The sequence below is a fragment of the Phocoena phocoena genome, chromosome 4 (genome assembly GCF_963924675.1).
Source record: "Phocoena phocoena chromosome 4, mPhoPho1.1, whole genome shotgun sequence".
NCBI lineage: Eukaryota > Metazoa > Chordata > Mammalia > Artiodactyla > Phocoenidae > Phocoena > Phocoena phocoena.
Window position 1 is genome coordinate 103,769,261 of NC_089222.1, and position 27,719 is coordinate 103,796,979.

The following is a 27,719-nucleotide window of genomic DNA, read 5'->3' on the forward strand; positions in this document are numbered from 1 at the left end:
AAATAGTATGAACCTCATGGTTTGTAACTACTTTCTGCCAACCAGGATTTTGTAGTGTTGGGTGAGGGGAAGGCACCTCAAGTGTGTATGTGTGTGTGTGTGTGTGTGTGTGTGTGTGTGTGTGTGTGTGTGTGACTACATTGTTATCACTATGCTTCATTAATTCTCTCCATTGGCATTTTTAACAAAACTTTAGAAAACAGAGCCTCTAATTCAGAGCTTGGTACATAATAGGTACTCAGTAAATGCTTAATAAAGGATTCATTACAGTACTGTGTTCCCTGAGAATACTTTTAATTTATTCCATAAACTGTTGGGAAGTTTCCTCAGCCTACTGTAAATCATCAATAGTCCCTGCGGTTAGAATTTATACCTTTAGTGTATAAATTTCTCCAATTTAGTCTAGAATAAAATGATCACAAAGACCCCTAAATATCATACAGAAATATGGGGCCCCTAGATCTGATCTTTAGTCCCCTAATTTTCCTAGAGAAGGGGGTTCTTTAACATGTTCTGTGGGTAGCAGGAATATAAATAGTGCCTCTATGAATTAGGGTGAAGAATTCAAGTTTGATAACCTTCAGGGTTACCTCAGATTTTTTTCCCTGAGATGAACTGTATAACCAAAAGGAAATGAGGGAGAAAACATACGCAAAGTACCTCCTTTACCTCTGCCTTAGTTCCTGGAACCATGAGACTAGATGAGCCATAACGAGCAGGAACCATTTGTCTATAGTTAGAGAACTTGTCCAAGACAGTAATAACTTGTGTTTTCTGGGATTGCCCTTTAATCCTCTTACCTCCACCTACTCTGATAGGTTCAAAGGGAATTTTTCCCAGGGTACCCGAAGATTCATTTTTAACACTCTCCAAGATTGAATCAAAATGTTTGTCTTAGTTTTGTTGCCTGTTGTGGAAAAGCAATTAAGACAAAAATATTTTATTTCACACAATATAACAGTGTACTCATATTGTGTAGGAAACAGATAAACACACACACACAAATTTCTTTTTATTATGGAAATGGTAAATATATCCCAAAGTAGGGAGAAGAATATAATAAACCCCAATATACCTACTTTCCCTTTCAATGATTATCAACAATCTGCCATTCTTGTTCTGCCTATTCTCTACCCCACCCACTCTAATTTTTATTTTGTTTTGCTGGAACATTTTAAGGCAAGCCTGCATGCTCAAGATTTCATTTGATTATATTACCCATAAATACTTGAGCGTGTATATCTAACACTGTAAATATGTTCTCATAGCTTAGCCTCTGAGTAGCAAATGGGGAGTGAGACAGAAGCCATATGGAGGGAAGGGAAAAGGGTAGAGAAAAGAAACTCATTTATGTGCTTCCTCTCCTCCACTCATTCTGACAGTTGTGTTATTGACAGAAGAGAAGGAGATGATGGAGAGAGTAAGGAAGAAATGGGAGACATGAAAGAAGAAAAAAACCCATTTGTTATTGCTTCTCGCTTTCTATCCTGCTCCAGACACTCCCTGCCCACATCCCTCATACCCTAGTCCACACTCCCAGTCACCACCTTATTGCTTGTCTCCCCACTGTCCCTAATATAGTCCTTTCACCATTACATTATCTCCTTTTGAACCAATTCATCATTGTTTATATCCTGGCTTTTGTTCTGTAGATGACAACACTGATGTCTGAATTGCTCAGTGGGAGATCTCATCTTATAAACTAGTAGCTAAGTGTTGTGTAGGTTTATATGTGAGAGGAGGAAGGAATGAGGACTTTGTGTCCTGGATGAAAGTTATGTTCTGTACTTGAGGTTGTTTTTGTGTAGAAACACTGGTTTCTCATGAGGAGTTCTTATGTTATTAATGCTGCATATTGGATGTATTATGGCTTAAGAAGGCTTTTGCGAACTAGCCTGGGAACCTTACCATCAGAAATCATTTTTAACATTTTTCTCCTTTTGCTGAAGTGCTTTCCTTAGTCCAAATTACTGATTTACAGAAAAATTCTTGGTACATAACCAATTTATAAGTAAGGTATTACATGTACATAAGATGCTAAAAGGTAAATGTCCACTTTAATTCAATTCAAATTATGTTACTGTTATTCAGCAATGAATCTGGTGTGTGTACTCAGCATGATGTGAGATGTATCAAATGGGTATCTAACCATCTTGGAAAAATTAAAAGATTTACGTAAAGGGGGCATATATAGTCACATTTAACATCTTCAGTGGGGCCTGTTTTCAGTTTAGATACCTTTGAAACATGATTTAATTGATCAGTATTGCTTTAAGCCTAAGCATCTTATGGCTTAATGTTATTAGTCATCTACTCCTGGTATATATTTTACTATAGAAAAAATGCTATAATGTGGAAATGACAGTTATATGTAATTTATTGCATCTTTAATATAAAAACACATTTTAAAATCGTTTTAACTTTATATGAAATTTAGATTTGCTAAGATATATTTTTTCTTTTCTTTTTTTTTCTAGGAATATTTTTATCCAAAATATTTAGGTAAGTTCAAAGGACCTCAATCATATAATCTTAGAAATGGAAGAGAACTTAAATATGATGAAGTCCAATCCTCCACTCATATATATTCCATCCAGTACAATTTCATTAGCCTTGGGAGTAAGATCTCTCTCATTCTATGTGCAAATTTTCTGTCCTTTTATTTTAAAGTCACGTAGATGAATTTGGAATGGTTCTTTTAATTACTATGTGACATTTTGTCTTTTAGTCTTTTTCATTTTTTTGTCTTTCTCATAAAGAGTCACTGAGCTGATGCAAAGCTATATTTAGGTAACAGAATATTCTCTATAAGTACATGAATTTTCATGGGTTATCTTTTTTTTTTTTAACACCTTTATTGGAGTATAATTGCTTTACAATGGTGTGTTAGTTTCTGCTTTACAACAAAATGAATCAGTTATATATATACATATGTTCTTCATGGGTTATCTTTTAATGAAAGGAAAGATCTCTACACTCTCCAGAGCTTGTGACATAATTATCATTTAAATATTGATAGAAATTATTAACAACTTCCCACTTTGCAGCACCATTTCCTCATTTCCTACAATATCCCATCCATGTTTTGCCTTTGGATACAAAAGCAAAAGGAGTGAGGTAGCATTTCCATATCTAAAGAGATTAGATGATTTCAACTAAATGTCAATTAAAAGGCTACAGTTTGTTTTAAATAAATATAAAAATATTTTATTAATATTTTTTGGAGACTTGTCAGCATTTCCAAAGATGGAAGTGGAGTAGCATTTGTACACGTCTTTCTGATGAGATTCTCTATAGGTCCAGCCCACAGAGGTTTGCTCTCCCTCTTCCTTTGAGCTCAGAATAGTCCCCATCTGTGCATCTTTCTACCCCACTCTCATGCCAGCCAACGTGAGACTCCAAGGCCTGCAAAACTGAAAAGTAAATCTTCCTTGAAAAAAAAAAAAGTAGGAATGTACTCTGATATACAGTAATAACTATGCAGTTTAGTGTTAATATAATTTAGCAAATAACTATTTCTATTAAACTCTCATTTCTCTTGAAATTTTAGGGTTTAATTATAGTTTAGGGTATTACACTTTGCTTTTGTTTTCCTTCTGAATACCCATGCAGAGATCCCAGAGACCATCTGTAGATAGGGGACTATATATACCTTTCCCCCTTTCCTAGGGAGCCTTACATTGAATTGATGGTATGTACTTACATTTACCCTTCAGGACAATTAACAAGATAAGAGCCCAACATCATTGGGAGAAGACCCTTTCTGAACCAAGTGCTCTTTTTCATAGTTCCTAAAGTGGTTACTCTTCCCTTCTTTGAGTGTCCACGATGGTGTGAATCTTATTTTTGTGGCAAATCTGGAGTCAAGGAGACCCAGCTATAATACACTGCCTCTCATTTCACCCTCTCATCAACTGCAGGACATTGGTTCAATGGTATCTCTCTTTAGAACTCCATAGCATGACCCTTTTCTGTTCTTGGGCTGCTGGGTGTTTTCCAGTTGACTTATTATAATTTCTTTTTGTTAATTCCAATCGAACATTTATCTCCCACAAGATCTTAAAATTATTTAACCTCTATCAGTTATAGTTTTCCAATTTGTCAAATGGATAGTAACAATTTACCTAATAAGTTTCTAGCAAGAAATAAAATGAGGTAATGTTTTCAAAGCACTTAGTAAAATATGTCATGCTAGTTCTCTTCATTTTTTTCCCGTAACTTCTCCTCTAGTCACATTTTCTTTTCTTTCCTTACCTTCCCTTTTCTAGCTGCTAATAACAGACTTAAGCAGTTTCATTCAAATTTGGAAAGAGGATACTATAAAAATTATATAGTGATATTATTTATGACTTTAGATATGAAAATTCAACAAGATTTTCTAAAAACTTTAGCTGTCATATCTGAGATATACATCCATGAAAAACATTTCTTCTTTGTAAAGTTATGCTTTGACTCCTTACTTTCTAAAGCAAAAATTAAAGGTTTATAGTCTTAAAGTCAAGAAAAGATAGACTATCAAGACTATTTCATTCTCTCCATTTTAGGTAGGAATTTAAATATTTTGTAATTAAAATAGACAATATTTAGCGGTTAAAATTATAAGCTTACATTAAAATATAGTATTCTTAGGTCCATGTAATGAGGCTGTGTTTCTGCAGGCATCAATACTCTGGAAGATAATGTACCTTTGATCACAGAGTACATTTGGATAAACATAAATAACATTTTAATACAACATGATGTGTTTTGGAAAAGTTAGATAAAATCTTTTTCTTTTTTTCCTTCCATTCCTCTCAACTGCCTCTGTTTCTACCCAACTTTCTCTTTTATTTGCCTATCTTATTTGGAAGCATGATAGAAAAGCCAAGTAAGTCCTAAAAAAAAAAAAAATAATAATAATATGATGTGGACTCTAGTCTCAGACATAAAAATTTCTACTGTGTTGGTTTAGGAAACTTATTTAACTTTTGAGGTTCTGTATTTAAGTTACACTATAACTGTATTTTCTAACTTCAGAGCTGTTGGGAATATCAAATAAGTATATGTATGTAGATAGATATTTTTATGTCAAACTTTCTTCAGATGTAAAGTATTATTATTAATTGACTTATATAGTGAAACAAAAAATATACTTTTAAAAATATTTATTTATTTTATTTATTCATTTTTGGTTGTGTTGGGTCTTCATCACTGCACACGGGCTTTCTCTAGTTGCAGTGAGCGGGGGCTACTCTTCATTGCGGTGCGCGGGCTTCTCATTGCGGCGGCTTCTCTTGTTGCAAAGCATGGGTTCTAGGCACATGGGCTTCAGTAGTTGTGGCATGCAGACTCAGTAGTTGTGGCTCGCTGGCTCTAGAGCGCAGGCTCAGTAGTTGTGGCACACGAGCTTAGTTACTCCACGACATGTGGGATCTTCCCAGACTAGGGATCAAACCTGGGTCCCCTGCATTGGCAGTCAGATTCTTAACCACTGTGCCACCAGGGAAGTCCCCAAATATACTTTATTATGATATATTTTTTGATTCACATTTTATATTTTGGTCTTTAGTTACAAGCATATGTGATGAATTCCACTGTTGAAAACACAAAAGAAATACTCTAAGTTAAGTCTTTCTGTCTTTTGATGTGTATATCCTGTAGGCCATTGGTCCTAATTGGGGGGTGGGGGGAACCTTTATAATTTTGTCTCTGATAAACCCAACAGTAATTTTACTAATTACCACAGCTCATGCTGGGAGCTCCTTACAGTGAGATAAGATCACCCAAGAAATTAGACCACTAATACTAACCCATACTTTTTGGCAGTGTTTGGATTTAGAGTTGTAAGTGTTCAGAAATCACATTAGTCTATCCATATACTGCACTGAAAACATGGAATTTGGGCAGAAATACTCTGCATTTCATTATATAAAGATAAGTTTTTAAGTTGTGTTCTTTTCCTTAGAAAATGGAATAAACTCTGCCATCTATGTAGGGCTTTAAAATATCACCCACTAGAATGGATGATTAAATTAATGGGAGAAAAACTTCTTGGAAAGAATGCTAAATTCTGAGCCAAAATGTAAACATCAGAAATAGTTTTTAGTTTCTAGTTCTTGCCAAATTGGTGGATTAGCTCAGACTGCTGACTTCTCTTAAAATCATCTCAAGAGAAACAATAGCATTCCAGGCACTAATAATAACAAACTAAAATGAAAACAACAAGAAATGTGAGAAACCCATGGATAGACTGAAGGCTGTTTGACCTAGTATGGGGACCTGGGGTTCTGACTGCTGAGGCAGCAGTAAGAGGACGGATTGGATAGTTAAAAAAGAACCTAAGCGTTCAAATCAAGCAAATTTTTAAAAGTACAACAGAGCAAGCCCTGAGTAACAAAAAATAAGAAAATAACACAAGTAGAGATAGAAATAAGTTAAATGGAAAACAAAAGAGAAGATTAACACAAGAAAATCTCATTCTTTGAGAAGGTAAAGTAAGGAAAGTAAGTTAGACTGACCTCTGGCAAGAATAATCAAGGAGAAAGAAAAAAGGGAAAGAAGAAATGCCAGAACAAAAAGTGTAGGACAAAAGGGGGAAATACTATAAACCCAGCATAGATTGGATTTATAATCATAAAATAAAGATTATAAAATAAAATATAATCATAAAAAGTTACAAAATATGATCATATAATAATATGGATATAGGAACTGTTGTGGTCTAGAACCAAGATTTCTTTCTAGGATGTTCTGTCCTGACCACTGGAACCTCTCCTGAAAGTGCCTCTTTCTTAGGCTTTCCTCCCTGATGGCCCAAGTTTCTATTTCTAATTCTATTTCTTAGAAGAGCTTCTGCTTCAAGCTACAAAAGCTATGGCAATCTCTCTCCAACTCTCACCTTCCTACTCATTCTCTCCAACTTCCTCCTTTCCTATTGGGCAGCAAGAAAGAGAAGTGGGAAGGTAAGGGATCGGGACTGCACTGCTTTGGAGTAGCCATGCAACTTGCTCTTCTCACTGTAATTCTAAATGCAGGTTTCCAAAAAAACATTATCACATATATTAGTATGGACTCATATATAAGGTGCTTTATGGGTTAAGCCTACTTTGTAATCTTGCCTGGGGTCCTAATCACCATATGAAGTCATTTCAGCTGAATCTCTAGCTTAAGGGTTTCAAATTTTAGCTGTCAGATTTGTCCAGAAGTGCAAAATGATGCTTTCTTACAAATGAGAATCCTAATGGAATGTTCACACTAGAATAAGATAATTCTGGGAGTGGGTGATTCAAGAGGAAGGACAAATGAATTCAGGGAAAGAATACTCAAGACTTAAGATTGCCTAGGTCTCACTGGGCCTCCAGAAAGACCACAATGATGTAAAGTATTGTTTCTATGGGAAAATATTATAACCTACTTTGGTAGGCTAAATAATGACCCCCTAAATATGTTCATGTCCTGTCCTCAGAACCTCTAATATTACCTTAAATGTTGTCTTTGAAGATTAAGTTAAGGATCTTGAGATGGAGACATTATTCTGTATTATCTGGGTGGTTCCAGTGTAGTCACAAATGTTCTTAAACAAGAGAGACAGGAGGTCAGAGTTGGTAGTAGTTCATATGACAATGAAGCAAGAGTTGAGAGTGATATGAGGATGGGGCCATGAGCCCAGGAATGCAGGTGGCTTGTAGAAGCTGAAAAAACTGAGGAAATAGATTCTCCTTTGGAGTTCTAGAAGGAATGCAGCCCTAACAACACCTTAATTTTAGACCTCTGATCCCTGTAACTGTAAGATAATAAATCTGTGTTATTTTAGGCCACTGAGATTGTGTTTGTCACAAAAGCAATCGGAAAGGAATATACCCACTGACTTCAAATGAGCCTTTAAACCCCTCTGTGATAAACTGCATTCTCCAAAGGTGGCTGCAAAAATATCTCCCATCTCACATACTCTTCTGCAATGTCATCTTGCCACTTCCCCAACACTATGTGGAATCTATTCTTTTCTCCCTCCTCCAAATCAGGGTGGACCCGGAGACTGCTTTGATCAGTAGACTATGGTGCAAGTGATACAATGCCTCTTAAATGGCCTGGCAGCTTCCGCCTTCTTCCTCTTGCAAGCTAGGTACCGTGAAAACAGTACCACTTTAGGACTGCATACTCAGGGAAACTCAACCACATGGAGAAGCCCTGAAGCATGGCATACCATGTGGAGATAAAGATGCTAAGGAACCTGAGCTGTCAGACATATGAGTGAAGAGCCATCCAGGAGGTGGATCTTCCAGACCCAGCCACCCTGGCTGATCCCATGTGCAGCAGAGACTAACCAAACCCTTTCTAAATATTTGATCCACGCATCATGAGCAAAATAGAATGATGATTTTAAGCCACTAATTTCGGGAGTTGTTTGTTACCCAGCAAAAGTTAACCAAAACACCACCTTTTTAGTGAGTTGGTGACTATCTGTCCAATGAACTGATACATATAATGTCTTCAGTGGCTATTAAGAAATGTTATGTTGTTGGCACTAAATGACCCCTGGTTATAGTCTGTACATAATTTACCTCTATTATTTCAGCTGTTATTTCTGCCAGATTGCTATATCTAATTTCACAGAGTTCTAGTAAGAAATAAAATGAATAACGTAAACCTGCTTTGTAATACTGAGGCATTATACAAATATTATTTTGTTAGTCTCTATGCAACATTGGAAGAATTGGAAGTTGCCTATGGCAACCAGAAACACTGACTTATTCTACTGACTTAATTATAGACAATTTCTAAATTAGGCTCTGGTCTATAGATTTGAGGGTGACTTTAGGTCTCTGCTACAGAATTAAGAACATAGATTTTTGTGGCAATAAATTTCCCTGCTAATTCAAAATATTTTTCACTTCTGGCTTTAAGGTTCTTTTCCAAAGAGAAGCCTCTATAAATCTATTTTTCATGATTCTGTGTTTATTGCAATCTTGCTTGTAGATTTTTAATTTTTCAAAAAGGTGGATGGAAACATTTAGGATTGACATTTTGAATGCTGAATCATGTAAATCTACAGAAGCATAAATATTCTACCACTTCGGATAATTTCTACCATGATTTCAGATCAAGTAAGTGTGTCTGCTCTAAGATTACACTTGTTTGTATTTACAGATTGTCTTGGCTTCTTCAGAGCTGGATTATTCACTGCTGCTCGTCTGTCAACTAATGCTTACCCTGACCTAAGGAGCTGTGTCAATGGTAAACACCTCTACCATCAGTTTAAAAAACAAAACAAAACAAAAACCTGCAAGTAAAGTACCCCCATATAAATATAACTAATGTTTAAAAATCAACAAATGAGCCCTTGAAGGGCTGCAAGGCCCAGCAAGGAGGTATTCTCAAAATGCATTTGAAGGAATGTTTTTAATTTATTTTTATTTTTATTTTTTTGGCCATGCCACATGACGCTAACACTGGATCAAATTGGCCAAATAATTATTTCTTTCAGTATTTATTTATTTGTTTATTATTTATTTAGTTTAAACTTTTTATTGAAGTTTCATACATATATGTATGTATGTGTACAGCAATGTACATGAAAGATGAATTTTTTTCTTTTTTTTTTTTTTTGACCACATCGTGTGGCTTGTGGGATCTTAGTTTCCCCGCTAGGGATTGAACCTGGGCCACAGCAGTGAAAGCGCTGAGTCCTAACCACTGGACCGCCAAGGAACTCCCTGAAGGAATGTGTTTTAGATGTAAATGCTGCTGTTTTACTTAAAATGAATTTTCCACCTAATGTTTAAATTGAAGCGTTCCTTGTTTGCCAAGCTTTAGGTCATTGACTTCAGAATTTTATTCCCAAGAGCTTTAACTTGGCTGTTGTTGCATAATCATGTACTTATGACCAAATGTTAGAGTTGATTAATAGGTCAAAGTGGAACCACGTTTATTTTTCTGACTTTTGGCATCAACAATATAAATGTGGAAAATCTTGTGATATCAAATTAGCCTTTTCCCCCTGAAGTTCACATAAGGCCTAGTGATAATTCTCATAGATTATTTGTCTCTAGTTTATCAATTTCCTGACTTACAGTTAGAGAGAAAAAGGTGAAATGGCAACATGTAAATTGGGATGTTTGTCTAGTGAATATTTTAAATGTAGCATTGGCATTATTGAGATATTCATTCATGTGCATTTTCTATAATTCAAAATTAGTTGTAACTACGCAAGTAAAACAGTTTGCCTAAATGAGTATATTTAATTCATACTTTATTTCTTTAATTTACCAAAGGACAGAAAAATAATTTGATAATTTCCTGATTAACCTGTTTTCTGTCATTTTAACTAATACCTAATTTTCAAAAATTTTGATTTTATGAGGACTTTTTTGAAAAGTTCAGTAATTAGGTTTTAATTAGATTAAAAATTTTTTTTGTTTGCAAGTAACAGTTTGCTTTGCTAACATAAGCAAAGGAGAATGTAAAGGAAAGATGGAAGGAACTTGCAGATGAGCTAGGAAGGCTGGAGAAACAGGTGTGGAATCATGCAGGAGCCAGGGACCGTTGCAGTGTCTAGTGAGGTGAGAGTGACCACAAATAAGTCAAGACACAAATGGGCATATCATTTAAGATAGTGATAAAGTGCTGTGACATTTTATGAAGAAAATGTCCCTCCTTAGGAATCACAGTATTCTGCTACCTGTTGCCCAATGTCTGAAAACCATTTGACTAGAATTCTATTTATTTAAAGCAGGAGAATAAATCTGGTTCCTGTTATTCTATCTTAGCCCAATTTGGAAGTTCCAACTTTTTCTATTGATACTACACTATTTCTATTGATATTGAGTAGTTTTACTGTCTGCCTACTTCATGGAATTGTTTTAAGGATCAAATAAGGTAATATATGAAAAGAATATTAAATTACAGTTATAAAGTACTGTATATATATGCAAATATAAAAGTAGCTCCCTTTTACAAAATATAAAGATTTGTCTAATGGATCCACTTTTCTTAATGAAAAAGTATTTGAAGGAATGAGTTGTAATTTTTTTCCATTGACCATAGGCTTTGTGCACAGGATTCTATTAAAGGGTGTATAATTCTATTTTACCATGGCATGTGGTAAAAATTAAATAGATATATATTTCCTTCAGCCATTTCAGACCAGTGTAATCCCCTGCCATGCAATGAAGATGGATATATGACCTGCAAAGATGGCCAAGCTACATTCACTTGCATTTGTAAATCAGGTTGGCAAGGAGAGAAGTGTGAATTTGGTATGTACAATAAACCCAGCTGGCTCATCTGGATTGGCCTCCTGAAAAGTTCTCTGAAGGTTTTATTACTTTAAAAGTAATTTATTTCCTCCTTTTTAGATATAAATGAATGCAAACATCCTTCAAATGTAAATGGAGGTTGTAGCCAGATTTGTGATAATACACCTGGAAGTTACCACTGTTCCTGTAAAAGTGGTTTTGTTATGCTTTCAAATAAAAAGGACTGCAAAGGTAAGAGTAAGAAGGTAGACTAAAAAGGTATTTACTATGTGAGAGCAAAATTCAGTTAGAGGAATTTCCCCAGGAAATTCTTGGAAAACTCTTAGGTGGTAAGTGCTTGTAATAAGTATACATTATTATCTACCTTGAAACCTTGTGATACTATGGGACTGCCTTTGGTTTATTGTTTATAGAGTATTTTTTTACTCACAGAGTATTTTGTTGTCTTCTTATTGTGTGTGCATGTGTGTACATGCACGTGTTTTAATGAAGAATTTCATTATATGGTGATAAAATGAAGTTTTGGTGCAAGTCCTTGCATACTACAGTCTTTGTGAAATCGTCGTTTATCCTTTTTCTTCCAGACACTATAATATTATATCCTTTATTCCAATAAGATAAACGGTTTACAAATAAATCACCACAATCCTTAATAACTTATTTCACTGTATTTTATATTTTCTTGTCAGAAATACCTTTCTAATTTCCAATGTAAACCCTTCATCTTGCACCTCATTTCCTGTTGTGGTTTTGAAAAAGATGAAGCTCTGGTTTTCCTTCTCTTTATACATCTAAGGTCACATCACTGGTCATAACTTTTTTTCTTTTTTAATTTCAGACTTAAATAATTCCAGTCAGTTAGTTTAGCTGTTTAAGTCATTTTACTAGTGTATTTCTTTTTTTTAAATTATGCTTCTCTTTCCCCCAAATTTTACCTTTCTTTTTTCTGCACAATGTCTTTTCCATTAGACTGCTTTAACTACCTTTACTAAATCTTCAAATATAAGTGCTAGGTACATGGGTGACTAAAAATGAAATTCTCCAGCCTGGAGTTAAATTTTGCCTTTAGAAAATGGGAGCAAGTTATTCTTTCTTCTCTCCTTTCCTCCTTCCCTTCCTTTCTTCCTTCTTTCCTTCCTTTTCTTCCTTCTTCCCTCCCTCCCTCTCTTCCTCCTTCTCCCCCCTCTCTTTTTCTTTCTCCCACCACTTCTCCTCTTTTTGTGATGAAGTAAAAAATTTAGTAAGTTAAAATGTAAAATTTTCTTTTTCAACTCTATTCATATCTGCTTTGGTAAATCCTTAAATTGAATTCATATTCAAGGAGTGGTCTGTCCCTCACTGTATTGTAGTGTTTAGTCTAGCATAGTTTACTATAATATCATTTAAAGTGCAATTGAGTGACTCTAAGGTGAACTGTATAAGCTAACGATTTATTATAAGCAGTTATCCAATTTCAGATTATATATGTTTCTTGTTTGCCTATTTGAAGGTGTTTGAGGTTAGAGATTTAGAATATCAATATCATTAAAACAATAGTTATAGAAAACCATTATAATGAAGGGGTACCATATGCATTCCACAAGCAAATAATACCCATTAAAACTTCTACATCTAAATACTTGGATAGTCTATACTGCTAAAGAATTTATGATTTATATTTTTAATTAATAGGAATTTAATCCTTATCCATTGAGTTAATACACCTTAACAAAAAGTTCTCTTATAAATGAGTGTCTCTGATGATCAGAACATATGTTCTTGTATTCTTCATTTTACATAATCTTTTATCCATGATTCCTAAGTAATAAAGTACAGACCTAGAAGAAGAATATGTATACAACTGTTACAGTAGGGCCTTTGCTAAAATGTGGATATGGCTGGGATTAAGCTGCCAGTAAATGTGCAAAAATGCAAGAATAAAACTTTTCATCAGACATTAGATGTCAGTGTAGAGTCATAAAATGTACGTGCTATAACCGACACTCATATGATTTAAATGAGTCCTTGTAATATGCCTCAAACCAAATAAATTTAGTCACATGTTTTTACTTTCTGTTGAAAATATGGATTTTATAGCTCTTTTTAGAAAAGTAAGTATTTTTTGAAGTAATTGTAGATTCACATGCCGTTGTAAGAAATAATAAAAAGAGATCCCATGTACCCTTTTCCCAATTTCTCCCGATAGTAAAATCTTACAAAACTATAGTACCTTATAACACCCAGGATATTGTCACCAGTACAATCAACATACAGAAAAATTCCCTTACCACAAGGGATTGATTCATTTATTTTTGTGCAGGTCATTTTAAATAGAGAAATGTCTGAAAATTTGGCCATTAGTCTGTGGAAAAATTAAACTATCAATATCAACTTTTTAGAGTAGAAAATATATTTTTCATCCTGAGCTCACCTTTCCTCAGAGAGTACAAATGAAAAGAGTTCACTAGTAATTACACCTCTATTGAACTATTTCTGTCACTTGTTTTGTTTTTCTCACAGGTGCTTATTCAGCAACTAGTTGCAATCAATACTTCGTCTCCTACTCTACTATGTAATATAATAAACGCATCTGAAATTTCTGGAATAGTAATTTAACACTAAAATTTACACTGAATTAGCTGCACTTTATAAATACTTTAACACCTTACCCAATCCCATTTTAAATTTGAATCTTGAATAATTTAAGCCCCAATAGTAGTATGGAGATTTAGCTATTGTCCATTGCCAAAGCAAAGGTGTAAGACTGATGAGCCATCTCATTTTTACTTTTTATATTTGTGATAATACAGAGTAAGTATGCTGTTAAGACCATATTTCAGAAACATGTATTTAAGAATACATATTAAGAATATGATGAGTCTCTTCTTCCATTTATTTTCATACTGTATCCTGGTAGATAAGAAAAAAAAAGCGCTTTTTTTTCTTTTACGTGACTACAAAGGAAATAGCAACCATCAATCAAATTCCCTATGTATTTGTATAAAGAAATCATATTTAGTGAACTAATATATGATGATAGATTTAATATTTTGTTGTTCCCAGGCCACTTTGTTGTCTCATTAGATATATTAAACTAGATCCAGGAAACACAAATCAAGGGGTCTTTGCTAGTATCTTCTGGTATGGGAAAAATGTTTTTTAATATAGTGGTTTCATTTATAGATGTGGATGAATGCTCTGTGAAGCCAAGCATTTGTGGCACAGCTGTGTGCAAGAACATCCCAGGAGGCTTTGAATGTGAATGCACTGAAGGCTACAGATACAATCCCATATCAAAGTCTTGCGAAGGTAAAGTTCTGGTGGTGTCATTGGTGGTGAAGAGGGTGTTTGCACCCTGTTTTGATATGAGAAGCATTGGTTCTTTAGTAGTATGCAATCTGATTGGCCCTCTAAGCTGTATATGAATTGGAGACCTCCCATATATGATAGAAGCAAAAGAACACATTTTTAAATTTATTTATTTATTTATTTACTTTTGGCTGCGTTGGGCCTTCGTTGCTGTGCACAGGCTTTCTCTAGTTGCAGCGAATTGGGGCTACTCCTCATTGCGGTGTGTGGGCTTCTCATTGCAGTGGCTTCTCTTGTTGCAGAGCACGGGCTCTAGGTGCCCGGGCTTCAGTAGTTGTGGCTCACGGGCTCTAGAGCGCAGGCTCAGTACTTGTGGTGCACGGGCTTAGTTGCTCTGGCTTGTGGGATCTTCCCGGACCAGGGACTGAACCCGTGTCCCCTACACTGGCAGGCGGATTCTTAACCACTGTGCCACCAGGGAAAAATCACATTTTATAATATTCAAAGATAAAAAGAACTTCTAGCTCGAAGGAAGAACACACACGCAAAAAGAAAGGCAAATTTAAAAATCATGTGGGTGTTACAAGGGTGGTTAGAAACCTTCGGTTTTATACCAAGCTTTTCAATGATTTTCTGTGCATATATCAGTGTGCCTTTTATTGTAAAATAGTAAATGACCTAGTTCTATTATAATTAAATACATGTAAAAGAAAATCTCTTCATAACCAAATGATAACCAAGCTCTAAAACCTTGAGAAGTACTGATTAGTAATGTTAGTGCCTGTGGTTTTGGGAGAGCCCCTTGGAGCTTATGATTACTTCATTTGGCTCCAGTGGTGCTGCCATGTGTGCCTCAGGTAGCTTAGATGTGTTAGAGCAGGGGTCCCCAACGGCCGGGCCTACACCAGTCCACGACCTGTTAGGAACAGGCCACAGAGCAGGAGGTGAGGGGCGGGTGAACAAGCGAAGCTCCATCTGCCGCTTCCCGTGTCCCCCCATCACTCACATTACCTCCTGAACCATCCCCCCACCGTCCATGGAAATATTGTCTTCCACGAAACCAGTCCCTTGTGCCAAAAAAGTTGGGGACCACTGTGTTAGAGAGATTTTTTTAAAAAGCATGGATATATATAAATTATCTCCTTTGAATTTTTTAAAATTTCAAAATGAATTTAATACCATGACTAAAACTAATCAAATCAATAATTTTTCTATTGTGGCAAAATATATATATAAGATGTGCCCTTTAACCATTTTTTTTTTTTTTTTTTTTTTTTTTTTTTTTTTTTTTTGCGCCGTATGTGGGCCTCTCACTGCTGTGGCCTCTCCCGTTGCGGAACACAGGCTCCGGACGCGCAGGCTCGGCGGCCATGGCTCACGGGCCCAGCCGCTCCGCGGCATGTGGGATCCTCCCAGACCGGGGCACGAACCCGTGTCCCCTGCATCGGCAGGCGGACTCTCAACCACTGCGCCACCAGGGAAGCCCCCCTTTAACCATTTTTAAGTGTACAATTCAGGGGCATTAATTACATTCACACAGTTATGCAGCCATTACCATATCTGTTCCAAAACTTTCCCACACAGAACTCTGTAACTGTTAAGCAATAAATTCCCCCTCCTCCCTTTCCCAGCCCCTGATAACCTCCAACTTACTTCTGCCTCTATGAGTTTGCCTAAATTGATGATAATCTTAGAATAGTTTTTTTGTCAACTATTTATACTCCTTTTGAGATTTTGATGTGTTATATCCTTATGTACTCACTGAAAAATATCCCCCCAACCCACCATTTCTATTCTCCCACCACTCCAGGTGGAAATTACTGTAGTAAGCCGTAAGCATTTGCAGACTTATTATTAGCCAACTTCATCATCAATATTGTAGTTATAGTCAACGAATGACAGATTTTTTAAAAAAGATATAAATGTGAAAATGTAAATATATTTATATATTGCTTTATTACTCTAGTTATACTATTCAATTTTTATGGTACTGAGGGTTCACTAATTTGGGGGGGTCTATTTTAAGACATTTTAAGGGAGAACTTATATGCTATAATAGTATTTGAGTTTGGGAATTTTCAAAGATCACAGGGTGTATTCATCAAAAAGGTCAAGGATGGTAGGTAGCTCTGAAGTGTACTTTAGCTGAAGTATCTTATTACAGCTTTTCAAGAATGATTTTCTTAAAATATGGAGTAGGAACAGGGACCATATAGAAGATTTCACAGTATGGGACGTAATAGCACAGTGAGGTTTTTTGGTTTTTTTACATAAGAAATAAATATATGTCCTTAAATTTATTGTCGCCAGTAATCGTTGCATTATGGAAAGTGAAATTTTCTTGATATGATCATTTAATCTCCAATTACATTAACCTTCAATTAAAAGGGATTTTTTTCTTCCTTTCCCTTCCCTATCTTCCTATCCTCCCCTCCCTCCTCCTCCCCTCCTCTCCCCTTCCCTTCCCTTCCTTTTCTTTTCTTCAAAGCAAAGAGTTAAGAAGTAGTGTCAATGGAATTCATATGATCAGATGTGACAGTTACATGGAGACTCTCAGTCTTTTTTTCTTCAAAATCATAAAATTAGTATAATTGTTATATCTTTATTAATTATTAATTACTGAAAGTTATTTATTAAATTTGTTGGTCAGGTATATAAATAAATAGAAATTACACTTGTAACTCACTTAAATTTCCATGGCAAGTGATTTGTGATTTGATGTCAAAGGAATGTGATTTGATGTCAAAGGAATTTCTTTCACAAAGGATTTATTATCATTGATTATCTCATACTAAAATCAACATAGTCCTTCTTCTGTGGGATTGAACATTTAGGAGATATTAAAATTTATGTTCTCTTTTACCCCAGATGTGGATGAATGCTCTGAGAACATGTGTGCTCAACTTTGTGTCAATCACCCTGGAGGTTACTCTTGTTACTGTGATGGGAAGAAAGGATTCAAACTCGCTCAAGACCAGAAGAGTTGTGAGGTAACATTTTGCAAGGCTAACCTTCCCATCTCTTTTTTAAAATGAAAGAACCAGGTACTTATTTCCACACAGTTGAGGTAAATCCAGAGAATACAGATGTCTATTATAACTGCTATAGTTCAAAGCAGGCTATGAGTCACAATCCATTTTACTAATTTTGGTCATGTAAGTGGTAAACATTGTGGATAATTAGTGACTGGATTAAAAAAAAGAAAAGCTGCAGGGCCACAGTTCAGAGAATGCTCATCTGTATAGCCTGTACATTTATAAAATGCAAAGTGTATGTTTATTTAAGAAACTAAGAAAAGCTGAGGTTTATACTCCTCTTTGTGAGAAAAAAGTCTTTCATAGAACTTTAGAGAAAACATTTTCCAGTGTCTGTTTTTCTTTATCTCACTCTGACAAGTTTGATCATGCCGCAGGCATGTTAGTACTTGCAAGAGTGCTCATAAAATCTCAGGTGGAAACAACTCTGTCAGAGTAGGGTTTAGTTGGGGTTTAAGTATATGGAAATTCAGAGAGGTCAATTTTGTTAATTTGTATCTCTCAAAATTGCTTTTAGTTACTAAGATTCAATTCATAATTGATCCAGAAATTGAATGTTGGGGGTAGGTTCTAGTTCTTCTTCCATTGTAATAAATAGGTCAACATTTGAAGCTCTTTTTTTTTTTTCCTAAATAAGGATCACATGTTAGTGATCTTTAGTCAAATTCTTGAATCTCTTCTAAGTTTTAAAAGTTAAAGTGAAATTTCAAATGCTTATGAAGCAGACAGTAAAAAAAAGCCCTAAACTAAATAATGATTTAATCATGAATTTACACATACCTCTATATCTGCTACCCAGAGAAAGCTGTGTATGTCCAAAAAATGTAACATTTCATGTTATGCCACCTACTTGGTAAAGAAAGGTAAGGTAAGCTAGTTGGCATATGTAATAACGTTGGTAGTACTTCATTGGACTGTATTGTGTTCATGTCTATTTTGTAATTTGGTTTTCTATTATTTCAGTATTTGTTGTAGTTACACATTACCATCTACCTTGGAATAGATTTATGGAAGTTCTAAGAGGAAATGAGATATTATTTCTGGACCTAGATTTAACACAGTGCTGTTTACACAGTTCCCCTCAGAATATCCCTGTATGTATGCCCAAGAACTTCTCCCTTAAAAAACTTTCCATTTTAATATTTGTTTTTACTCTTAGAAGGAAAAAAACTTGATGTTACATCAGATGACTCTAAATCACTTTTTTTTTTGGTGAATTCCTTGGAGATTACAGTGATATCTTACTTTATATTTAACCCATTCCGGTTTTCCAGCATTCCCTTTACTATCTAGATAGCAAATTTTTGCTCAGAAAAATTTTGGCTTAATGAGACTTTAAAACGTGTATTCTTGGAGATTATACTGATAGACTATACAAGGAAGTAAAAGATATTGCTTTATTATTACCATGGGTGTTCTTAATTTATTTTAGTGTATCACAGAGGATACATTTGACAAGAACACTAGGAAATAGAGAAAGGATGATACCCTGACACAAACACCAAGCAGTAACCTATGCTTTTTGTTTGTTTTGTTGCCTTTTCTCCAGGCTGTTCCAGTGTGTCTTCCTTTGAACCTTGACAAAAATTATGAATTGCTTTACTTGGCAGAGCAGTTTGTAGGGGTTGTTTTGTATTTAAAATTTCGTTTGCCGGAAATCACCAGGTGAGGTACCAATGTCAATGATAATTTCTAGAGATAAGCAGGTCAGGACATAAGAAAAAAAGTGACTGAAAGGTTTAAAATGTATGAAATTTTATTATCAGATAAGTTAGGTGTATTATCAGTCAGATGATATGAGGTACCCCAAAGTTCATTTTTATCTTTACACGTAATTTTCATGCTTGAATCATTTGGGGTCGTTCTAGGCTGATTTTCTCCAATGATCATTTTATCTTAATCCATAGTTCTTCCTTTTCTAGTGAATACATATTTACTAAGAAGCTGGGAAAGTAGATTTAATGTATTTGTGAAATTTTCTTTCTTTATACATGTTGTTAAAAATTAAGTAATGAGAAATATTCAAAATACTGCTTTTAGAATATAGTTATATTCATAATTATTAAGGAAACTATATATGATTGCTTAAGTAGTATTTTAAAGGAATGCATCACATGATTTTAGTTGACTATCTGGGTACTTTATCTGCCGTTCCTGTAGTTAGGCTGACTTTCAGGAGGGAGTAATTTCTTCTATTTTTGAGTCATGACTCTAATTATCAAATTTTCTCAGAGCCATACATTGTTGGAACTAGGAAAAGAATTTCAGAATTTTGTTGGAATAATGGAAAGGAAACATTTGAGACTGACTATAGAGTACAAATTTTAAAATATTTTAATTAGATAAGCATCAATATTTAATTCATTAGATATATGAGTGATTATTCATTAAATAATTCAACTCAATCCATAGAAATTTTACCATTTAGGAACATTGAAATTTATTCACTGATTTAATTGTGCTCTTTTGACACTCTCGTTTCCCCCAAGTTGTGGTTTTCTACAACATCTCAGAGCAAATAATATCTTCTAGTGATTTGATTGTAGACAACCTTTCCTTGCTATGAGAGTAATGAGAGAGAAGAGTTCATTATTACATACCTTCAGGCACTTTCAGAGGTATTCATTTTTCACAATTCACAAATGCTTGGGCTGTAACATTGGATCAAATTGGATCAATTATTTCTTTCAGTATTTATTTGTTTATTATTTGTTTAGTTTAAACTTTTTATTGAAGTATTATAAATATATATATATATACATAGAAATATACATGTATCTTACATGTAAGCTTGATGAATTTTTATAAGCTGCCACCTGTGTAACGAACACAAAGAACAGCTAACACTTTTATATTTATTTTTTCTTTTTTTGCAAATTCCTTCAGCTCTGTTTCCCATGATCAAATACTTACCCTACCCCAAAGTTAGCAGATTCACTTTTTTTCACTCTACAATACTTCTGAAAAAAAATGAATTGTTCCCCAATATAATGAGTCAGTATGCTGATGTATTCCAGACAGAAAATGTGCAGAACACGACTCTTTGAATGACTGGTTTAGCATGATTTTACAAAGAGAAGGAAATTATCTCCATAATAGGATGAACTTCTATAAGATCCTGAGAGTACATAGATTTGGGTTTTGGCAAGATAATATATGTTTCACATCAGCAAAATGTGATGAATATGAAAGAGAATAGAAGTCCCTACTCGAAGCAAAATGGTTCTTTTTAATATGAGTTCAGTAAATTCCTACTACATTGTTATCTACCCAACATACTTTACTCCACATTTACCTCTTTGTAATATTTTCTTGGAATTCTAAAGACTAAAAAGTTTATTCTATCACTTTTTCTTTTTCTTTTTTTTTTTTTTTTTTGCGGTACGCGGGCCTCTGACTGTTGTGGCCTCTCCCGTTGCGGAGCACAGGCTCCGGACGCGCAGGCTCAGCAGCCATGGCTCACAGGCCCAGCCGCTCCGCGGCATGTGGGATCTTCCCGGACTGGGGCACGAACCCATGTCCCCTGCATCAGCAGGCGGACTCTCAACCACTGCGCCACCAGGGAAGCCCTATCACATTTTCTTTGTTCCATTTGAGGTAGATTTGTGCCCCATTGCAAGTGGTGCCTCTATCACTATACTATTATATGTGGAATAAGAAAGAGTGTGGGATTCTTTCTTGCCTTATTTAGTAATTATCTGAATTCTTGATTTTTTAACTTAAATTACCTTTATTTTAACTTAACTCAGATGACTAATGGTTATACAACTATTTTTCCTATTCCCTGTTTATCTTTTTTCAGTCATTTTGCTTTGCTGGTTCCTTGGAAACTTTAATGCTAATTCTCATTAAAGTATCCTAAGGGCACTGAATTGATATATATTATTTTTTAGTCTCCTTCCATGTACTCTAGTATAGTAATTTATGCAATTAGAGTTTGGGAGAGCTTTTGAAATTAAAAGAGCTTTTGAAATTAAATGAACAGATATATTTAAAAGTCTTTGACTTTACCTTCCTTTACCACACATGAAGTCTTAATTATGCTTGCAGTCATCCAGATACTACCTTGTGTATCTCTGTGAGTGATTCCTTCCTGACATATATGAAATCATAGGAAAATATGTTTTTGATGGATAAACTTCAATCGTGGAATTGTAACATCTTTTACTAATCACGTATGGATACAACAACAACAAAAAAGAATCTTAATGTCAGATTAAATAGTGTATAAAAGGCTCCAGGAGAGAGACAATATGCCTAATATTTGTACATGAGTATTCCAGCATTTTAAAGAGTGCCTTCAAAACAAATGCCAAAAGATGAAAAATTATCAAAGCATCTTTTCATTGGGAAAAAAGATTCCACGAATAAGCAAGAAGGTATAATAACTTGATTTTAAACACACATGGAGCCAGAGATAATACAAGAACAGCTTAGTCCTGCCCTTCTCTTTTATTTTTTCCAGGGAAAGAGTTGACTCTTTCAACGTATTGCTGTTTGCCAGTACAAGAAAACAAAAGAATAACATAGTCTTCAATATTTCTTGCTATTAAGGCTCTCTCTTTGTCCATTGTTTAGATTTTCAGCTGAATTTGATTTCCGGACATATGATTCAGAAGGTGTTATCCTGTATGCAGAATCTTCTGATCACTCAGCTTGGTTCCTGATTGCACTTCGTGAGGGCAAGATTGAAATTCAGTTTAAGAATGAATATACAGCCAAAGTCACAACTGGAGGCAAAGTTATTAATGATGGTTTATGGAATATGGTACGTTTTGCTGAATTCATAAAGAATCTTTCCACTTTGATGCAATTTGTATAAAATCATTGATCATTTTTTTAATAGTGATACCAAAGCAAAATAATTTTGGGTTTATCTGATGTTGTGTGAAGTATATTCTACATGCTGTAAATCCCTGAAACAGCCTGAGAAGTTATTATCTCTCAATATATTGCAGATTTCCCATAACTGAAGTTGTTTTCAGTTATTTGCTTTGTTAAAGACAACTACTCTGTCCTTAACTTTTTACCTTTTTTAGTGGCTCTCACTGGGTGAACAGTGATATTGCTCCTATAGGTCAGGGGTTATTCTAAGACAACACTGATCAAGGACAACTACACTGGATAGCCATCAATATTTTCAATGTAAAAGAGAAATACACATAGTAAAAAAATAAAAAATTTAATTTAATTTTAAATATTATCATGTAGGTATAATCAGTTTGTACAAACAGGATACACTAGCTGGTACCAATTATAGTGCTTAGAAACTAGCATTTTTAGATAATCCCTAAAAGTGAGTCTTTATTTTAGTAATCAAGAACAGCACTTTAATTTATTGTATTAAAATGGAACTTTTCTTGGAGAAGGAATTACTTGGAGAAGGGATTACTGTTAGTCCACAGAGGGGAGAATTCCTTTCTGCAATTAAATCAATGCTACTTTCAGCAGAGAAGAGCAGAGAGAAGAATGTTGTGCCCCAAACAGACACTACCTAAGCCTGTGGGAACTGACAAGAGGTCCATGTTGAGCAGCCATGTAAAGTCATCACTAAATTATTTCATTCTTTTATTTATCCACTCTTGCAGTCATATACTCAATAAGCTTTTAGTGAGCATGTTTCAAGTGCTACATCCCTGAGTTCAAGGCTCTAAAACTACAGCAAGAGTTTGTCCTTGCTCGAGGTTAGTACCTCACAGTTTAGTAGCTGATGCTGCATTATGAACTAATACAATATAATGTGAAATATGTTACAGGAAGGTGGTAATAAAGAACAGTTGGGTGCAGATATGATTCACCAAAAAGGGGGCTGTCTGTCTTTTGGCAGCCATGGATTTTGGGCTCCTAACTCTAAAAGAATAGTGTCTTCACAAGATCAAATGCAACTGTCAGAGAAGTACTAAATTCTCTGACTTCTAATGCTTATTACTGTATCTTTGTTACTACATCTTTCCTACTATATCTGTATCTAGAATATTTGATGCATACAGCTATACCTCCAATGTGCTGCAGAATACATTTTAATGCCTAACGTCCGTAAATCACCTATCTAAAACTGCTAAAATCACTTTTGCAGCAAAAGAGAGTGAACAGAATTTTTTCTAATGAGTTTATACAAATTGAAAATATCAGCTGTTTGAAGGTGAATTTAGATAAATTTCTAGGTAGGATATAATATGTATAAAGAAAGAGGTAAATATTTATCTGTGAAGTTATCATGAGTTGCAAGTAGTGTTTATTAAAGAACTGTTCATGAGTGATATTATTAAAGACAGGATTCGAGGGCTTCCCTGGTGGCGCAGTGGTTGAGAGTCCGCCTGCCGATGCAGGGGACACAGGTTCGTGCCCTGGTCTGGGAAGATCCCACATGCCGCGGAGCGGCTGGGCCCGTGAGCCATGGCCGCTGGGCCTGCGCGTCTGGAGCCTGTGCTCCGCAACAGGAGAGGCCACAACAGTGAGAGGCCCGCGTACCGCAAAAAAATAAATAAATAAAAAGAGACAGGATTCGGGCTGGATGGAAGGTAGCTGTTCAGTTTCATTTATTTGTCTCCTATGTTTATGATTCTTGTTAAAAAGAAACTATTATTTAACGATATGCCCATGTTTTAACTAAAACACTTAAAATCTCTCTCTATAAACTGAATACAAGTTTATATAAAAAGTAAAGTTTAAGAACAATAAGCAAGTCAGAGAAAAACTTGACTCTGGTAATAAACTTGGTGCTGGCTGTTTTTCTTTAAATTGTAATTCAATATTGTAACAATTTATGCATTTTACGTCCCCAAGCATGGTAGTTTTACTAGCTTTTAATCCTGATGATTTATTAAAGAATTATATACTGTTTCAAACAAATTTATGCAACACAGAAATTATTTCAAATAAATAAATACTTTAAATAAGTATTTTAATTTTAATTAATGACAAAGTGGTTAAGTTAAATTAATCTGTAAACTGGACTATGGATTATTTTAAAATTTTAAATAAAATACTTTAAAAATAAGAAATTAGAATTAAAGCATATAACAGAATTGTTTTGTAATTCAGATTTAAAAAACTGAATGTGTAATGATTAAGTCATTAGAATGGCTACAACCTGTAGGAATAAATATTGCTACTTTGTAAGTGATTATTATATTTCATAGTTGGGTTTAATCCTAATATTGGTGGGAAATATATAATTTGTGTAATAATTTCATTTATTCAACAAAATATTTATTGAGCACTTTATGTGCTATTCCTTCTTCTAGGTGGTGGGGATACAACAGTGAATAAAACAAAGTCCCTGCTCTAATGGAGCTTGCATTATGGTGGTGAGATGAAAACCACAAATGCATCAACAAATAGACATGTCAGATAGTTATTAATGCTATGAGATAAAAGAAAAGCAAGGCCAGGCAATAGAGAATGATGATGGTGAGTGTGCATATGGAATCAGGAAAGCCATCTCTGATGAGATTACGTTAGAAAGACTTGAGGACACAAGACTGGAGAACTTTTTGGGGAAAGATAATTCTGTCACGTGAACAGCAAATACAGAGTCTTAGGCTATCTTAGATGATTTTGAGAAGTGACATAATCTAATTTGCATGTTAAAAGATAATCCTGGTTAGGACCTAATGGCTTTGTGGAAACCAGACAGTAGAGAGTAAGGACAGAATAGGATGTGGGGTTAGGAGACTATTGCAATAACACGGTGGAGAGAAGATGGCAGCTTTGACTGGAGTGTAGATAGTGAGAGTGGTGAGAAGTGGTCAGATTCTGTATATATTTTTAAGGTCCAGCCTTCAATTTAAGGTAGATAAAAACTTTTTGGTATTCAGCATAAAGAGGGCTTTAAAGGCCCTGAGACTGGTTATTGTCAATCTGTTGTTTTAAACTCTATCACATCCAATATAATGCTCTAATTATTATATAAAAAAGAAAATAATTTTTAGAAAGTAATATGTATTTCCATATGTAAATGCTCAAGTTCAAGTATAATATTTGTCAAAGCTTACTCCTATACATAGAATAACATGAAAGCTACAACTGAAGACATGCTTGGGGGTGTTGTATTGGCAACTCAAAAACCATAAGTGCATAAATGGTATTGCCATTAGTAATAGTAATTTTCCAAAATGGTGAGAAAATCTTGATAAAGATCCAAACAAAACAAACATCAGTCTGTTCTTTGTTTACAAGATTATTACATTCTTGAAAAATTCAGTGAATGCTGAAGTGGTGCAACAGATATTTAGTGTTTATATTACACACAAGCACAGGTAATTATAAGCATGAGTATACCGTACATGAATATCTACTAGGAAGGTTCAGAAAATTTGTAGGATATTTTATTATTTATTTTGCATGACTATCCTGCATATTGCAGGGTGTACCTAGCATCTTGCAATGTCAGCATACCTCTTACTGTGAAAACTAAAAGTGCCCACCACCCCCAAATTTGCCCTAGAGTGGGGCAATAAAGCCCCCTTTAAAAATATTTGCATGACTAGAGGGATGAACTCTGGGGCTTATTATAGAGGTTGAGAAGAAGAGGATCCAGCAAAGAAGACTGAGAAGGGGTGTGAGGAGAAGCAAGCCAGACGGAGGTCCTGGAGGCTAAGTTAACATCTTTCAAGGAGGGAATAATCATTAGAATAAAATGATGGTGACTGGTTATATTAAGGACAGAGCCTTGACCAACTTTAAATCTGTAAATGTTACCAAATTTATTTTATTTACTTGAGAGCATAGTTTTTTCCTTCCTGTAGTAGTGCTTTTAATATGCCTATTGTTTGGCTTCCCTGATTGATAAGTAAACGAAGAGTTTGCATTTTGAGTCCTACAGTTTTACATAAGGAGATTGCAGCAGTGGTTCTTCAAATTGCCTTTATGGGAAGATTTTTAAAAAATATTTATTTTCCTTATTTTTTTGTCTGCAACAGGTCTTATTTGCGACACATGGGATCTGTGTTGTGGCACGTGGGATCTTTTTGTTAAGGCGCGTGGTCTCTTCGTTGCGGCGCTCGGGCTTCCCTCTAGTTGCAGCGCACGGGTTTTCTCTCTCTAGTTGTGGCTCGCGGGCTCCAGAGCCCGTGGGCTCTGTAGTTTGCGGCACGCGGCTCTTGTTGAGGCTCACAAGCTCAATAGTTGTGGCGTCTGGGCTTAGTTGCCCTGCGGTATGTGGTGATCTTAGTTCCCCGACCAGGGATCAAACCCTCGGTCCCTGCATTGGAAGGGGGATTCTTTACCACTGGGCTACCAGGGAAGTCCAGGGAAGATTTTTTTAAATTGTTGGTTACCACTACTTCCAACCTTTTTTAGAAATCCAAACTACTTTCAAAATTGGAAAAACCCAATTTAATTTAATGTGCTTTCTTATGACCTCAACTATTTTTGAATTTTGAAATAAAATATAATTTGTGCATAATGAACAGAATACTGAATGTACTAACTTCTCTTAATTTATATTAAAAACTTATTTACCTTATTGATTTCATATTTATACTATCAGACAAATGCAAAATAAGGGCACTTAAAAGTTTTCTACGATTTTTTTTTTTGCGGTACACGGGCCTCTTACTGCCGTGGCCCCTCCCGCTGTGGAGCACAGGCTCCGGACGCGCCGGCCCAGCGGCCATGGCTCACGGGCCCAGCTGCTCCGCGGCATGCGGGATCCTCCTGGACCAGGGCACGAACCCGCGTCCCCTGCATCGGCAGGCTAACTCTCAACCACTGTGCCACCCGGGAAGCCTCCACTTTTCTTTTTTTAAACTGTTAATTTTGGGCTTCACTGGTGGCGCAGTGGTTGGGAGTCCGCCTGCCGATGCAGGGAACATGGGTTTGTGCCCCGGTCCGGGAAGATCCCACATGCCACGGAGTGGCTAAGCCCGTAAGCCATGGCCGCTGAGCCTGTGTGTCCAGAGCCTGTGCTCCGCAACGGGAGAGGCCACAACAGTGAGAGGCCCACGTACAGAAAAAAAAAAAAAAAAAACTGTTAATTTTATGGCACACTGGTGTTGAAAGATGTATATTATAAATGGGTGTTTAAATATAATAGAAAAATATTGATGTTTAAACTTTAAAATATGGTATTGATTTAATTTTCGATCAAGAATTACCACATTAAAACACATTTTTATCACCTTTATACTAATGTGACATTTCAAATATGTTGGAACAA

At 35.3% G+C, this 27,719-nt stretch overlaps 1 protein-coding gene across 1 annotated transcript in view; it reads left to right on the forward strand.

The window, feature by feature from the left end:
* The window catches only part of PROS1 (protein S), a 57,509-nt gene that overhangs the window by 18,501 nt on the left and 11,289 nt on the right, over nucleotides 1-27,719 (forward strand). Inside the window, exons 3-10 of the mRNA XM_065876527.1 lie at nucleotides 2,478-2,502; nucleotides 9,127-9,213; nucleotides 11,112-11,234; nucleotides 11,334-11,465; nucleotides 14,397-14,522; nucleotides 17,391-17,512; nucleotides 19,107-19,222; nucleotides 22,136-22,325. Of these exons, the coding sequence (XP_065732599.1) occupies nucleotides 2,478-2,502; nucleotides 9,127-9,213; nucleotides 11,112-11,234; nucleotides 11,334-11,465; nucleotides 14,397-14,522; nucleotides 17,391-17,512; nucleotides 19,107-19,222; nucleotides 22,136-22,325 (921 nt within the window). The remainder of the gene's footprint in view (nucleotides 1-2,477; nucleotides 2,503-9,126; nucleotides 9,214-11,111; nucleotides 11,235-11,333; nucleotides 11,466-14,396; nucleotides 14,523-17,390; nucleotides 17,513-19,106; nucleotides 19,223-22,135; nucleotides 22,326-27,719) is intronic.